Source organism: Micromys minutus (genome assembly GCF_963924665.1).
Source record: "Micromys minutus genome assembly, chromosome: 6".
Taxonomy (NCBI): domain Eukaryota; kingdom Metazoa; phylum Chordata; class Mammalia; order Rodentia; family Muridae; genus Micromys; species Micromys minutus.
This window is the reverse complement of record NC_137975.1, coordinates 12388616-12402958: the sequence shown is the minus strand read 5'-3', so window position 1 is coordinate 12402958 and position 14343 is coordinate 12388616. Positions and strand designations below refer to the sequence as shown.

At 46.3% G+C, this 14343-nt stretch overlaps 1 protein-coding gene across 1 annotated transcript in view; it reads left to right on the top strand.

The window, feature by feature from the left end:
* The window catches only part of CFAP221 (cilia and flagella associated protein 221), a gene marked incomplete at both ends in the record, with an annotated part of 71711 nt that extends 61454 nt beyond the window's left edge, over positions 1 to 10257 (top strand). Inside the window, 3 exons of the mRNA XM_080918617.1 lie at positions 3367 to 3459; positions 8430 to 8525; positions 10149 to 10257. Of these exons, the coding sequence (XP_080774743.1) occupies positions 3367 to 3459; positions 8430 to 8525; positions 10149 to 10257 (298 nt within the window). The remainder of the gene's footprint in view (positions 1 to 3366; positions 3460 to 8429; positions 8526 to 10148) is intronic.
* Positions 10258 to 14343: the final 4086 nt, after the last annotated feature.

Below are 14343 nucleotides of genomic sequence, written 5' to 3'. Positions count from 1 at the left end.
ATTGGCAGCACAGATAGAGAATTAACTGATCAGATAATTCTGCCAAAATATTCATGGTCTGGTTTTGTTTTTCTTTGTGGTTTACAATTTGTGTGTGTGTGTGTGTGTGTGTGTGTGTGTGTGTGTGTGTGTGTGTGTGTGTTCGGGCACACATGCTTATGCATGCACAAGCTTATGGAGGCCAGAAGGTGATTTTGAGTGTTCTTCATCAGAAACTACAACTTTTTGTTTATTTTTAAATTTATTTATTTGCTTAGTTATTTTAAGATAAGATCTTTTCTTAGTACCCGGAGCTAGCTGATTCTGCTAGGGTAGCCAGCCATATCACCAACGGAGTCTCCTGCCTTTGCTTCCTCCACTCTGGAATTACAGGCGTCCATCACTAAAAACAGCTTTTTTAAAAGTGTGTTCTGGGGCTGGAACACGGGTTCTTGGGATCAGATTCAGGTCTGCAAGCTTTCGTGGCAAGTGCTTTGTTGAGTTCTGCCCTAAGCAGCATCTTCCTCTTCCTCTTTATCAGACAGGTGCTATGACAACAACTTCACTGGGATGTTGCAAATGGCTATCTGAAGAAGTAGCTAGGATCTGACCGATGGTTGCTTTTTGAGAACTCTTGCATTTTCCACTGAGCGCACAAAACTGTGCACTCGCTCTCTCACCACTAGATAGCAGCACCAGCCCCCTAAACCAACTCATTCTACAGGAAAACTGGAGTCAGACTGACCCGCTATTCTAGTTTCATTTCTGTTGCTGGGATAAAATACATGAACACAAAGTAGCTTAGGGAAGAAAGGGTCTGTTTGGCTTCCATTTCCATGTTATATTTTGTCACTGCAGAAAGGACAAGGCAGAGCTTCAAGCACCATCACATCCACAGCCAAAAGCAGACAGGATAGAATCCTTGCACATTCAGGACCTGCTGACTAAGGAATGGTGCCACCCACAGTGGGCTGGGTCTTTCCATATCAATTAGCAAACCAGAACTTCATCCATACACACACAGGCATGCTCACAGACAAACTTGATATGGACCCATATGGTAGCTGGTACATAACTCAGTAGTAAAGTTCTTGCCTGACATTCTCATCCCTACAGTGGGGAAAAGATTGATTCATATAGTCAGCAAACTAGACTCTGCTGAGTCTGGGGTTGTGTCTGGACTCCAGTGCACCCACTGTTAACATACATGAATTCCAAGTATTAAAAACTAGCCAATTCATTTTTCCAAAGTAAAGTCTTTGCAAACATCTCCCAAAGCTGTTGTTTTAGTGGGAAGTCAGGAGATTATTGTAGAGAATAGCCATGCATTAAACATGAAAGTCATATCAATGAAAAGCTTTCTGCCGTGACTTTTTGCCTTCAGCTTCTGTGCCTGAATGCTCTGTTGGGCCAGTTTGTTTCAGGTAAACTGCCATTGTGTAATAGCTCAAAACTCAGGAGCAGGACCCAGACAGGGGTGCAGCTCAGCTGGTAGAAAGTGTGTAACGTACACAAAGCCTTGGGCTCCATCCCCAGCATTATAGAAACTAGACCAGGTGGCCCACATCTGTAATCTCAGCACAGGGAGGTGGAAGCAGGAGAATCAGGAGTTCTAAGTCATCCTCAGCTACACACTGAGTTCAAGGCCAACCTGGGCTACATGAGATACTGTTTCAAAAGAAAAAAAAACATTTTTACTTTTCTATTATGTGTTTATACTGATTGTTGGATTGAAGGTCATGCTGTTGTTTCTAAAAACAGTTATAAATAATAATAGCAATTCTTTTTCCAAATTCTGTATTAATCTATCCACTAGGTGCTATAACAAAATGCAATAGTCTTCATAAGTTAATATATATTGTCACTATATATATATATCATATATATCAGTATATATATATACATACATACATATATATATATATATATATATATATATATATATATATCATAAGTCAGGCACCTTCCTGGCTCACAGGCAGAGCCTTCTTTTCTATATACTTATTTGTGTGCATGTGTGCATGTGTGCATGGTATAGGTGCACTCAGGGCACACCACATACGTGGGGAACAGAGGTCAGCTGTCAGGCATCTGCCCTCTCTTCTCACCACATGAGTCCCAGGAATCAAATCATGGAATCAGGCCTGGTGACAGGAGCCATCTTGCTGGCCTGGAAGCCTTGCCTGTGATCTGCCACGGCTGGAGAAGTGAGACATCCCTGGGGCTTCTTTTCTGAAAGCTCTAATCCTAGTTTCGAGGTGAGGCTCTTGTGGACCAATCGCCTCCTGATGGTTTCATCTCCACACATTAACACATCAGGAGTGGGTATTAGGGACGTAGGGCTCGAAGGGGTCCTTTAGCCTCCAGTAAGTTCTGCAAGTCCACTCATGACCTTTCAACTTTAAAGTCATTTTTGCTTAAAGAAATGACCTGCAATTATAAGGTCACCCTGGTGTCTTTAAACCTGAGATTTATCTGTGTATTGTTAAATCATGCAGTGTGGTTATTAAGCATTTATTTACTCCAAATCATTTAAGAATATTTTTACATTTTTTATCTTGGGGCGGGGGGCACAGTGCACAAGTGGAGGTCAGAGGGAAGTTTCTGCAGGCAGCTCTGGGCTCTCCAGCCCCCAGGGCCTGGTCCACCAGTCATTGGTTGGTCTCTCCTACGATTTCTGAACCACTTTCGCCCCAGCATATCTTGTGGGCAGGACAAGTTGTAGGTCAAAAGGTTTGTTGCTGGGTTGCTGTCCCAGTCCCTCCACCGGAAGTCTTGCCTGGTTACAGGAAATGGCCAGTTCAGGCTCCATATTCCCCACTGCTGAGTCTTAGCCAGGGTCACACTCAGATTCCTGGGAGTTTCCATTGCCCTAGGTTTCTAGCTCGTTCCAGAGATGCCCCCCATTACAGTTGTCTCCCCCAATTCTCTCTCCCTCCATCCTCCCTCCCTGTTCCTTCTGTTCTCATCCCCCCCCATCCAGTCCCCATCCACGGGCAATGTGTCGTCACCTCTCCCCTCCCCTCCCTCCCTCCTCCTTCCCCTGCTCTGCCCCTGCACACACATGCTGCATCATAGACATATGTAAATTCTAGGGGCTAAGGGCGTAGCTCAGTGAGTAGGGTATTTGCCAAACATGCACCATCTGGGAATCATCCCCAGCATCGCATAAACCAGGCATAGTGATGTACTGTACGTGAAGCCAACACTTGGGAGGTAGAGGCAGAAAGGTCAGAAGTTCAAGGTCATCCTCAGGTAAGTGTGAGTGAGTTTATGTGGCATATGTGAGACTCTGTGTCAAGACAAACAAACAAAATCAGCAAACCACACAGGGGCCAGCGTGAGCGCGGATGCACTGTGGTCCTCACGGCTGTGTTTCCTCCACAGAAGTGACTGGTACTGTCCCTTGATGCTGCCCATAGAAGTCCCCGCCCCACTGGAGGGCTTACCAGAGGAAGACAGATTGGAAACTACTGAGAGGTATTTTTCTGACTTTCCTTTGGGGGCTTTTGGTGTGTACGCTGTTGTTTTCCTCATGAGGCACTCTGAGGGACTGGGGAAGAGCACACAGCACCTGAGTGTCTACCGGAAGGAGCAGGGAGACGAGACGGGTGCAGAATAGACTCTTCCGTACGTCTCAGACATGAGGGGCGGAGGCGGTAACTTAGGCAGTAACGAGCTTGACACACACGCATGAAGACCAACTTCAGATCCTCGGCACTGGAGAGGAGGCTCTGCAATCCCGAGCACTCGATGTGCTTGCAGAGTCTGTCATGTCCCCATGGCAGTGTGCAACTCCCTGTAACTTCAGGTGCAACTCCGTGTAACTTCGGGTTGGGGGTTCCACCGCCGCCTGCCAGCCTCTGTGGGCACCAGTCACATACATGGCACATACATGTAAGCAAACACTCATAACTGGAAGGGAAGACAGGCAACCTCAGTAGTACTCATCTGTAACCCAGCACTGAGGGCATGGGGGCAGGCAGGTCCTTGGTGCTTACAGGCCGCCGATCCGGCTGAGTCAGGGCACTCCAGGTTCAGGGAAAGAGAGAAAAAATAGTAGACAGCAATAAAGGAAGACACTGACACTGTCCTCAGGATTCTTTGTGCATATGTATGGACACATGTAACACACACACACACAATCATACACACACACACACAACCATACACACACTCATACACAAACTCATACACTCACACACACTCATACACTCACACACACTCATACACACACATTCACTCATACTCATACACGAACTCATACATTTATACACACACACACACACTCATATATGAACTCATACATTTACACACACACACACCCTCATACACGAACGCATACATTTACTCACATACACATTCATACATTCACACGCACAGACTCACACACATTCAAACACTCACACACACTCACATACATACAAGAACTATAAACTAGAAGCAAGGTATCTGCATTTCCTTTTACTAATGGGACTCCAACCACTAAAGAACGAAGTGAGAACTGGAACCATGAGCCAAGCAGGGCTCACGCTCAGGACCCAGCGCATTTTCTGTACCATGAGCCCCTCGGCGTGACACCCAAACACCTCAGGCATGTGCTGCCTATGCCACCTGTCACTGCCCTCTTTGCAAATGCATCTTCTTTGTGGTCATCACTTGCTCCGTGTGTGTGTGTGTGTGTGTGTGTGTGTAATGTGTGTGTGTGTGTGTATAATGTGTGTGTGTGCGTGTGTGTGTGTGTGTAATGTGTGTGTGTGTATGTGTGTGTGTGTGTGTGTGCATGTGTGTGTGTGTACATGCATGTGGAGACAGAAGGCCAGCCTTTGATCGTTCAGCTTACCAACTGGGCCAGGCTGTTTGGCCAGTGAGCCCGGGAACATGCTTGTCTCTGCGTCCCCAGCACTGCCATTGTAAGCATGCATTTTCTCCACCCTGGGTCCTGGGGACTGAATCAGTCTCATGCTCATGCAAGATGCACTTAACCAACTGCACCATCTCCCCAGCCTCCTTTCTATTCTTAGCCAACCCAAACTTTCCTGTTCTAAATTATACCATGAGTTACAATGAAGCAAAGAAGTCCTGACAACCCAACCACTGGTAACCATTCATCAGCGTCTTACACCAGGACCCATGCCAGCCCGCTTGCTGAGCACAGGAAATGGTATGTTCTTGCCAGGCACAGTATCTCTTACCCAGCACGCACTCAAAAATAATTGCTTGTGACTTCCTCTTATCAACACATACTACATTGATAGTTTCAGCACATTTCCATGCAAAATAATCAATTAGTGAAATGCTAAATGACTGAGGCATGTAGCCAATCCCTCTGACACCTGCCCACGTGCTCCGGGAGTTGGCACTACTTGGGCATGCTCGCTTGGAAGCAGAATCTACAAAGGAAGATTGCACATCTACCCAGAGCACTGTACAAGGCCCCTTCTTTTTTATGTTTCGAATTCGTGTGTGCGCACATGCATGTGTGTATATGTGTGTGTGCACGTGAGCATGTGTATGTGTGTGTATGTGCATGCATGTGTGTATGTGTGCACATGAGCATGTGTATGTATGTGTATGTGCATGCATGTGTGTGTGTGTGCACTCACACCTGCTCCAAGGTCTCATGAGGTAATCAGAGGACAACATGCAGAAGCCACTTCTCTCTACCATGTATGTCCCAGTGCTGAAACTGAGCTCCAGGCTTCATGGTGAACATCTTTATCTGCCGAGCAATCTCTCTACCCTGTGCAGGAGACCCTTTCTTGGGAGTCCTACATGTGTCCGTGTGTATATAGCCACGTGGAGGCCAGAGGTCAACCTAAAGCGTAGTTCCTCGGTCAGTCTACCTTGTGTTTTCAGATAGGGACTTGCACTGAATCTGGAACTCACCAGGCAGCCTAGGCTGGCCCGCCAGCAAGGTGCAGGGATGCATCCGCCTCTGCTTCCCCAACATTGGGGTTACAAGCACCTGTCACCACGGCTGGCTTTTCTTACCTGGGTGCACAGAATGTAATTCACTTTGATGTGTAGAAATGACTGTTTTTCCAAAATACCCTTGACCGCTTCTGCAACAAACATAGACTATCTGAAGCCAGAGGCTAAATTTCCCAGCCTCCTTTGCACTATGTCCTGCCCTTGACTATGCCTTTACAAACGGGACATCGGGAGATGACATGTAGGCTCCTCGGGAAGAACATGTCCCTCCTTCATACTCTCAGGCCCCACTCTCTCCAGCTAAAATCCCAGCAGTCAGGGACGCAGTTTAAACCAGCCAACAACAGCCCATTCACAACCCTGGCCCGGCCCCTATGTGTAAATAAAGTTTGGTTGTAACCAACCACACCTCTTCATTTACATATTTTCTATGCTGCCTATGATGGTCAGCCGTGGTTGTAAACTGGACAGAGACGGACATCTGAGCATTGCTGTGAGAGTCTTTCCAGGTGGTGTTAACTGAGGTGGTTTCAGTGCTCTGGGGACCCAGGCTGACGAAAGGAGAGAGTGGACTGAGCCCCAGCATCCACCTCTCTGCCTCCTGAGTGCAGATGCCATGTGGCCATCTGCCGAAAACTCCTGCCACATCTCCCCCTGCACCCTGGACCAGAGCCAAAGCCTAACCTGTCCTTGGCTTCTTTTGTCATAGCAACTCGGAAGTCACTAATAAAGCCCTGAGTGCCCTGTGGCAGAGCTGAGGGGTTATAACTAAGACCCACAACCCACAGAGTCTTCACAGACACCTGCTGCTCTCATGGTGCTCAGACACTCCCATCACTGTGGCCAAGCACCCAAAAGGAACACCTTCAAAGGAGAGAATTTGCTTTGGCTCGTGGCTTCAGAAATTCATTCATGCTTGGCTGGATCCATTTCTTTGGGCAGGAGACAAAACAGAAACATCATGGAGACAAGAGCCTGTGGCTCAGTGACCAGAAAGTTGAGAGAGAGAGAGAGAGAGAGAGAGAGAGAGAGAGAGAGAGAGGAGAGAGAAACAGAGACAGAGAGACAGACACAGGCATAGACACAGACACAGACATGGGTGGAAACAGGAAGCGTCTGGGGCTTTTACATCCTTCACAGGCATGACACCTATGATTGTTTAATCCAATAGCTTCCGTCACCCACGACTGTCATCAATTATGAATCATCAATGAATTAACCCATTGATTAAGTCAGGGCCCTTTACAAACCAACACTTCAAAAAATCCCCATGTCAAAATTCCACAACATTGGGAACCAAGCCTTCAACACAGGGCCTTTGGGGAAATACTTCATAGTCTAGTATTAAACCTGAACTATTAAAGGCAACTGAAATAAACTGGATCAGACTGGATCAGACAGGGTCCGTGGGTCCATAGGTAAAGTGATTGCCACATAAGCATGATGGCCTGAGTCCAGATCCCCAGATCCCAGGCCAAGCACAGCAGCTCATGTCTGAAACCGGAGCATCACTAACTTGAGGCAGACAGTGACGTCACTAGGCTCTCACTGGCCGGCCAGCCTGGTGCAGAGCGGTGAACAAGATAGAAGGCAAGGATTTGAACTCCACCTGAATCCCATGACACTCACAGCACACACTCACACATACACACAAACACACAAACACACACAAACACAAACACGGGGGTGGGTGTGGAGACGGAGACAGTCAGACAGAGGAGAGAGAGAGAATTTGAATTTCTTTCACTAATGACTATTTAAAAATAGACTGTTCACAAAGTGACCCAAACACAGAAAGACAAAAATGTTCTGTGTCATATGGATGTACCCAGAGTGTACACATGGATGCATGGAAGCCGATGTGGTTGTGGGTCAGGGGGAAGCACAGAGGATAGCAATAGGGATGCAGAAGCCTGGTAAGACACATGGGACCTGAGCAAGGAATTAATCCACAGTAGGGAGGATTCGGGGAGGATGCAGGGATGGCAGGAAGTAGGGGAGACAGGGACGAGAAAGGCAAAAGCACACTTAGTTCTAAAATGCCACAATGGTACTTAACACGTTATATGATTTTTAAAAATAAAAATGTCAAAGAAACACAGTTTGATTGCACAGCAGCTGTAGGCTTTCTAGTTATCCATGACTTAGCTCTATTTTAGTCCCATTGTGTCCAGAGGACGTCATCAATGAATCCCATCTTTTGAAATCATTTGGGTCTCTTTACTGTGGAGGCATAGGATAAAGGCTGAGATCCTCAAGGGAACATTCCTGGTGCACTTGAAAGAAGCCTGAAACCTGTGACCACCCCTCCCCCAAAACAACTCTCTATAAATACCTCCTCCCACATCATCAGGGTGGAGGCCTGCCCTCGCTGCACAGGGACTCGGCAGAAGTGGCCACAGCTGACCCTGGGAAGCGCTGGGAAATTCACAGCTCCCAAATGCTCTGCTATTTCCTCCTGTCTATATGCTGAGAAAGACAAAACCATCCCCATTCAACATCTTATTTCTTTCCAGAAATCTCTGTGAACAGGGTATTGAAGTCGTGCTGACTCCGGAAATGATCCAAGTGGAATTCCCCATACTGACCCACAAGGACTCTAAGAAGGAGAAGTAAGTGGGTGTTTCTGCCCGGGATAAGATCTGTCCTAGGTGGAGGTCGTCAATGCTGTAATGGCTGAATCTAAGAATGTCCAGCGTGGAAGGAGGCATTATCTCCTACGCTTCAAATACTCAGACGCATGGCGTCCTTTATATGCCATCACCTCCTTCTAATGCTTTAGCAGCGAAACCTCTAAAACCTGGATCCACAGGGCTGGAGAGATGACTCAGTGGTTAAGAGTGCACACCGCTCCTGAAGAGAGCCTGAGTTCAGTTCCCAGCACCCACACCAGCTCAGAGCTGCCCGTGCTTCCTGGAGAGTCAGTACCCTTCTCTGGCCCTTTGTGCATTTTGTTCACATGCACAAACCCACACACACTCATCCACACACATGCACGTGCGCACACACACACACACACACACTTTGCTTAAAGAACAATAAAATACTTTTAAAACTTGCATCCAGACTTAGGATCAGTCAGTAATTGCCCACTGGGCAAGTGTGAGAACCTGGATTTGATCCCCTAGAACCTTTGGTTTGTATTGTTTTGTTTCTTCAGGGAGGCAAATTGGACCTGAGTGGGACATGCCTTTAATCCCAGCACTTGAGAGATTGAGGATCTGTGTGAGTTCAAGGCCACACCTGGTCTAAGTAGTGAATATCAGAACACCCAGGGACACACAGAGAGACCCTGTCTTAAAAAAAAAAAGGAAGAAAAAGAAGATAGAGCACGAATAGCATATGTCTGTAATCTCGGCACTTGGAGAGGCAGAGGAAGGAGGATTTCTGGGGCTGGCTGGCCAGCTTAACTAAATTAGTTAGCTCCAGGCTCAGTGAGAGACCCTGCCTCAAAAAAAAACAAGGCAAAGAGACTCTGCCCCACCCCCACTCCACCCACACACACTCATATGCACTCAGCACATCCACACAGGCACACACAGGGATGCACACAGCTATTGCTGACTGAAAATTGAGACTGTATCTTGTAGGATCTATGTGACTTGTTTCTCATCACCCTCACAGTGGTGCAGGGTGACAAGGACAACCAGAGTAGGAGGTAGAGACTTCCACTGAGAATTCACCCATGTAGCAAACTCCGGAGCTAAGACCCAAGTCTATGTCTGATCACTTAGCAGCTGGAGGTTCTCAACGGTTAGTAAGTTACTGCTAAATATAATCACAACCCCTTTTCTATAGTAAAGCAAAAATTTCTAGTCTTCATGGGACATCAGGGTGATTTGTAGGGTTTTTTAAAGTTTATTTACATGCACTGGTTCTCTCCTTCAATGATGTGGGTCCTAGGAATCAAAACCCCATCTCAAGACAGAGCAGCAACTGCCTTTATCCACTGAGTTATCTCTCCAGCTTCTAAATTCGTTTAAAGTAGATTCATTGATTGATTTTTGTATGCATGCATGTGTATATATGTATTCACATGTGCACATGCATGTACCATAGTAAACACACTTGAGGAGGCCAGAGGACACTCGCCTCTCTCCTTCTACCATGTGAGTAACAGGGAAGGAACTCAGGTCATCAGCCTTATGGTATTGTTTACCCAAAGAACTATCTAGCTGGCTTGACTTTCATGTTTTAGTATCTCGGTATATCTTTATTGTGTTTCCAATATCCAGGGATTTCAAAGATTCCACCCAGTTACCAGAGAAGGTGGGAGAGAAGGTGCAGGAGGAGATGAAGAATCTTCGAAACAAAGCTCTCAACACGTACCTGATTCTAGAATAAACGCTCCTGCTGTGCCCACTGTTCTCCTTGCCTTCGAAGGCCACTGAGGTCTTCTGAGTCCATTTATATTCAAGCCCCATTTGCAATTAGAGTTTCTAGAGATAAGAATTAAAATGCAGGTGCCTTGTTTTAAACTTTATATTTTCTTTCTGAAAATAAAACTATGCCTTTGTGATGGTCATGCTGAAAGATTCTTCCTGCAAGCCTCTGTGTTAGAGTGAAGCCTTCTTGAACAAGCCAAGAGTCTACATGTCAGGGCCAATGGCCTAGGGCTGGTGGGAAGGCTCAGTCAGTAAAGTGCTTGCCTTATAAGCATGAAGACCTGAATTTGATTCCAAGAACCATGTAGATCACTGATATAATACATACATGTCAATCCCAATGCTGGGTATAATGCATACACTTCAAGCCCAATGCTGGATACAATGTATACACTTCAACCCCAATGCTGGGTATGATGTATATACCTCAATCCCAATGCTAGATACAATGTATACACTTCTAATCTCAATGTTGGATACAATGTATACACTTCAATTCCAATGCTGGATACAATATATATACTTCTATTCCCAATGCTAGATACAATGTATACACTTCAATCCCAATGCTGGATACAATATATATACTTCTATTCCCAATGCTGGGAGGCAAGACACAGAGAAGGGCCGACCAGTCTAGCCCTTGCAGCTAGTGAGGAACTTATTTTTTCAGAAAACAATATGGACAGTGTCACAAGGAATTACACGTGAGGTTAGCCTCTGGTTTCCATTCACATGTGCACATGCATACACACCAAGAAACCCATGCTCCTGTAGCTGTTTCCGGGGGTCTTTTGTGGTATTAGATGGATCTGGGAGGGATCTGACTTCCCACCTCTGCCCAGAACTTCTCTCGTACTTTGGCCTTAGCTACCACTCTCAGGAAACAGCCACATGGGCGAGAACACTGGCTCCCAGAGTAGCTGGGCTGGTAGCAGAACCTGGCTAGCCCTGACACTGGAATGGCCATTGTGAGACAACTAGAATTTACAGACATATTTGGGAACAGATGGACAGTATCTGGAACTCATGAAACTCCCAGAAGCACATGTGGTGAGAAGTCATTGCAAAGATGCCAGGAATCCTGGTAGCCAGGTCTTTCAATTGTGTTTGTCAATGGGATCCCAGTCATATGTGCAGGTGAGGATGGTTGATGGTGTTTAGGTTCTGTCATACACATAATTATCCATTTGTGACTGGATCATGTGGTAGTTTGAAGTGTATACTTGGCCTAGGAAGTGGCACTATTTAGAGGTGTGGCCTTGTTGGATGAAGTGTGTCACTGTGGGTGTGGCTTTAAGACCCTCTTCCTAACCCTGTGAGAACCAGTCTTTTCCTAGAAGCCTTCAGATGAAGATGTAGAACTCTCAGCTCCTCCTGCACCATGCCTACCTGGATGTCACCATGCTCCTCTGCCTTGGTTACAATGAACCTCTGAACCTGAAAGCCAGACCCAGTTAAATGTTGTCCTTTATAAGAGTTGCTGTAGTCATGGTGTCTGTTCACAGCAGTAAAACCCTAACTGAGTCAGATGTATTCTGTTCCCTTCTCTATTCATGTATGTATGTGTGTGTATTTATGTATGTGTTCATGTGTGTGTGTATGTATTATGCAATTGCTTGTCTTGTTGCTGCAACAAAATACCTAACAAAAGTGACATAAGGAAAGAAGGTTTTATTTTGACTCATTGTTCCAGTGACTAAAGTCCATCATGACAGAAAAAGCATGCCATCAGGTGAGGAAGGCATGGCGGCAAGAGCATGAGGCAGTTGGTTACGTGGCATCCACAGTCAGAAAGCAGAGAGAGATGGACGCTGGCGCTCAGCTATTGCCATTCTTTCTTGAACCTGATGTAAGGGTCCAAAAATCACTGAAGGAAGGCCCTAGACAAAGATGGTATGTTAAAGAAAGAGTGTTTATTCTGCAGAAACAACTAGGATGTGAGGGTTAACCCTCAGGTCAAAACAGTGACCTGAAGTGGAAACCTCTCTTTTTTGTTGTTGTTGTTTTTGTTTTGGGCTTTTTTTGGGGGGGGGAGTTAATTATGCCAAATGGTGTTTTTCTGGGGCACACAGGTGAAAGGATAGGACATGTGATGAAGGAGTATAAACATGACCCCAGAGACAGTGGGAGACGAGCACTGAGCTTTGGGTTGGTTTTGCTCCACCTCGCTATTCTTTGCTAACGACAGACAGGTATTGGTTCACCTTACACAGCATTGCTGAACTCAGCTCGTAACACCAACATTGAGAGAAACAGGAACTGCTCAAGGTTCCTGCAGCAACTTATCACTTCCACAGCCTTGCCTGGGACTAGTTGGTGAAACTGGCTGCTTCTTCAGGAGTAGTCTGTAGCAGCTGGTTTGTGTCTGATATCTGTCTGCTGAAAGGACTGGACTGTAGCTGCTGGTTTGTGTGTGGTGTCTGCCTCCTAGAGGACTGGTCTGCAGCTGCTGGGTTATATTTGGTGTTTGCTACAGGACTGAACTGCTGAGAAAGAAGATTGAACTCTCCCCCAAGGAATGATTGCTGAGCAGGTCCACTTCCCCCATATGCTAAAAGCTTTTCTCTTCCGCTACCTCTACTGGGAAGTGAGCTAGAAGAGAGATTGAACCCATATTTAAAGTAGGTTGCAAGAAATTTATGCCTACACTGACCCCAGACAAAGGCATGCAGGCCTTCTTATAGGAAACCAAGTAAGCTCTCTAGAAGGATTAGGTGATCTAAACTTTCATTGGTGGATACTAGAGGGTCCCAGGTTGTCAGTGGTCAGCATTCCCATGTCATGGCTGTTTAACCATAGGGTGAGACCGGGCAGCCCAGCACAGATGGCCTGTTCTGAGATAAGGTATTTCCCCATTTGTGTGGTTATCCCCAGGCTGTTCTTTGGGAGGGGGTTTTATGACCTTGTTTCTGGATTTAAATGGTCTATTCCTGGAACTGGTGCCTTATGGCCTAGTTCCTGGGACTATGAGTCTGTTCCTGAAGCTGGTGCTTTGAGTACTTCTTTTTGAAATCAGGCCTGCTCCTTAAATGGAGACAAATGGGGTTTCTTTTGTCCTTTCACCACCAGCTGATAAATAAAGACACAGAGATTTATTATTATTTATAAAGGCTTGCGTCTGCCTCCTCATTCATACAAATCAATTAACCTGACTATCCCAGTCTACGTTACTTCCTCCCTCCTGTCTGGTATGTCCCTCCTCCTCTGTGTCACGATGGTGAATCTTTAGGCCCCGGATTCTTCCTGTAGTCTGCATCGCTCTCCGGAAGTCCTGCCTTAGCTATTGGCTGTCAAATCTTTATCCAACCAATCAAAAGTGAGGAAGATGTACCTTTACAAAATACCGAGGCAGGTGATGAGCATAAGTCCAGCCATTGTCACCAACATTTGAATGACACAGAGACAACCTCCACAGGGTGTCCCAGAATGTTACCCTGATGCTCATCTTCCTCCCCCCTTTTTACTCAGAGCCTGCAGCCCAAGAATGGTGATTTCCCTTCTCTGTTAACTTAACCTAGAGAATCCCTCTATAAAGAACCTGGAATGCGAGACACACCCACAGATTTGTTTCCAAGATGATTCTAAATCCCACCAAGTTAGCAACCAAGATGTAATAATAAATTGTCAGAAATCTCTGTCTTACACACACACACACACACACACACACACACACACGTGCTCGTGTTGACATTGATTCCAGAACTCTCTAGACTCACTCCTTTGGACAGGACAGTCACTGACTGCCCAGAGACTACAGGGTTCCACCATGGATCAGGATCCATTCAGGTGACAGTCACCTTCAGGGCAGCCCCTCATCCCCCACCCCAAAGGGTGGGTGGTCTGCTCTCCTGAATCTGTTTAGCAGAGTAAGTTGTGTCAAGGATGTAGCTCAGTTGCTGGGGTGCTGTGGAGCCCAAGTTCCATCCCAGCACTGCATAAATGGGGCCCTACATTTATTGTGTCTGCTTAGCCTCTGGCACCTTGGAAACCCTTGGAAAGGTTACATTGAGCGGATTGGAGATCATGTGCCCTCTAGTGGATG